This window comes from Naegleria gruberi, assembly GCF_000004985.1.
Source record: "Naegleria gruberi genomic scaffold NAEGRscaffold_245, whole genome shotgun sequence".
NCBI classification, from domain to species: domain Eukaryota; phylum Heterolobosea; class Eutetramitea; order Acrasida; family Naegleriidae; genus Naegleria; species Naegleria gruberi.
Genome location: NW_003163105.1, coordinates 6,329 through 8,517, shown reverse-complemented (window position 1 = coordinate 8,517; position 2,189 = coordinate 6,329). Strand labels below are relative to the sequence as shown.

Here is a 2,189-nt window from a genome sequence, read left to right as displayed (position 1 = left end):
ATTGAAATTTTCCTCAGTTGTCTGATAGACGATTGACTGTTCTCCACTTGCAGAATCATTCACCTCCATTCTTGTAATAATTGAAGGTGAAGTCACATTAGACAACAATTTTAAAAATTCATCCAGTGAGAATCGTTCCAAGAGAATACTTTTCACTAACGGAGATGATATTAATATTGTTGAATTATTAGAGAAATTTGGTGTAGTGATGTGTGCAGTCCTCTTCAAGCTGGATGATGATAACTGTTGTGCATCCACAAGATTTACAATTACACCACAACAAAAGGCAACAATCAAGTTGACCAACAGCCCAAACAGTAACATGCTGGGGCTCATGATGCGAGAGACCATTTTTTTGTTGTGCAGGTGTACAATTTTCCATATTTACAATACAATCACGTCTGCGTACTTGTCACATGTAAACTTCTCATACAGGTAAAAAGAGCTTTCTAGGTTGTTTACAAAATTGACATTTTCCTTTGTCTTATACGTCATTTACTGAAAGCTTTGCATTTGTTTCGAAATCATATACAATAACTTGCATCCAAGCATCCTCTCCTAAGCATTCCTTCATGTACTTGATAAATTCATCTTGTGACATTGATGTCGATGCACAATTGTGCAGAGGATGGAACAAGAGCATAGTTGTGAACTCCTTACTCTTTCTCAAAATTTTGGCATCCACAATAATGGTCAATGTTTTCATATTGGAAACAATTGATGGATTTTCCTCAGTTGAAACAAGAACATCAGGCCTCTTTTCTTGAACCTTTGGATGTAATAAATGGAAAGCGAGTGGAGTGACATTGCCAGGTAAGATATCTAAATAATTAGTTAATTCTGCACTATCAGCAAATCTCAAATTTCCTGATCCTAATCCAAGATTTTTAGAGAGTGCATTCATTTCAACTTGAGTATCAGTACAAGCAACTCCATAGAATTTGTTTTGTTTCTTCTTCTTGTGATTTAAAAAGAAGTTTTTACATAATTTAAATTTGACTTGATCCGAATCGACATATCTACCCTCTACAGCTTTTAACCAATCATCAACAGTGTCTGATTGAGCATGATAACTAGTATCTGCTTTCATTCCAAGTTCGGAACGAAGAAAATTTAACAGAATGGATTCTTTTTGTTCAATAGTTAATTCTGTAGCCATTTTTTTAATTTCTTTCTTGATGAGTGATAACATGTATGATGAGTGTTAATATTTTAATCTTAAAGAAAATAATATTCAAGGCTAAAATGTGTTGAGATCATCAATTTCAATTAAATATTTATTAATAAATTATAAATTATTAATAAAAATGAATCATACACCATCTTCGTCTTCCCTACAACCATCTTCGGATGCAAATTATCAAATGACCTTTGCAGGATCGGAACAACAGCAACCAATCAGACAAATTGTAGATATGCCTGTTGCAAGAGTGAGGAGAATAATGAAAAGTGATGCTGATGTTCGAACAATCTCACAAGAAGCTGTTGTTTTGGTTTCCAAAGCTGCAGAAAAATTAATTGAACATTTAGCTAGAGAATCATTGAAGAATACAATTAGAGACAATAGAAAAACCGTAAATTATAACGATTTATCGGAGGCTGTTAAAAGTCAAGATTATTTTGATTTTCTTGAGGATATTATACCTGAAAGGAAGACTTTGGAATCAATTCTAGAAGCTGCCAAGAAGGAACAATAATTGTAAATGATTGTAAAATATATATTTGAAATTTTAATCCTTTTATTCAACCTTCTTCTTTTTGAATCTGGATTCTGTAACATTCTTATTTGAGAAACCTTTTCTCTTATTATTGACTTCTTCCTTGATGATCTTTGCATGATTAAAATCAATCTCTGTAACTTCTTGTTTACAAACAGGGCAAGTATGTCCATAATCTTTCAACCATTTCTCTATACATTCTGTATGAAATTTGTGATTACAAAAAGGTATTTCACTAGCAAACGATCCAACTTCTAAATCTTCCAAACAAATACTACAAGTGCATTCCTTCTCTTCAATATGTACAATTGGTAATTTTCCAACAACAGAGGCTGCTGTCTTTTTTGATGCCTTTTCAACATTATCATCCAAAGCTAGAAGCATTTCATAATCTCTGTCATCAAAGTCTCTATTTACAAACATTAATGGATGGATAGCTCCTCCCACTTGGTGACGTTGGGTTCGTGCAAT

The 2,189-nt window shown here is 33.0% G+C and overlaps 3 protein-coding genes across 3 annotated transcripts; 1 reads left to right on the top strand and 2 right to left on the bottom strand.

Moving 5' to 3' along the window:
- Positions 1-484: 484 nt before the first annotated feature.
- Positions 485-1,159, bottom strand: NAEGRDRAFT_76655 (uncharacterized protein; the record flags this gene model as incomplete). Its single annotated transcript, XM_002668389.1, has 1 exon — positions 485-1,159. One exon carries the CDS (start codon positions 1,157-1,159, stop codon positions 485-487), a length of 675 nt encoding a protein of 224 aa, XP_002668435.1.
- A 148-nt stretch (positions 1,160-1,307) lies between these two features.
- On the top strand, positions 1,308-1,697 carry NAEGRDRAFT_54797 (uncharacterized protein; the record flags this gene model as incomplete). Its single annotated transcript, XM_002668391.1, has 1 exon — positions 1,308-1,697. One exon carries the CDS (start codon positions 1,308-1,310, stop codon positions 1,695-1,697), a length of 390 nt encoding a protein of 129 aa, XP_002668437.1.
- A 42-nt stretch (positions 1,698-1,739) lies between these two features.
- Positions 1,740-2,102, bottom strand: NAEGRDRAFT_76653 (uncharacterized protein; the record flags this gene model as incomplete). The annotated part of the gene is made up of 1 exon (XM_002668388.1): positions 1,740-2,102. The coding sequence occupies one exon, from the start codon at positions 2,100-2,102 to the stop codon at positions 1,740-1,742; it is 363 nt and encodes a 120-aa protein (XP_002668434.1).
- Positions 2,103-2,189: the final 87 nt, after the last annotated feature.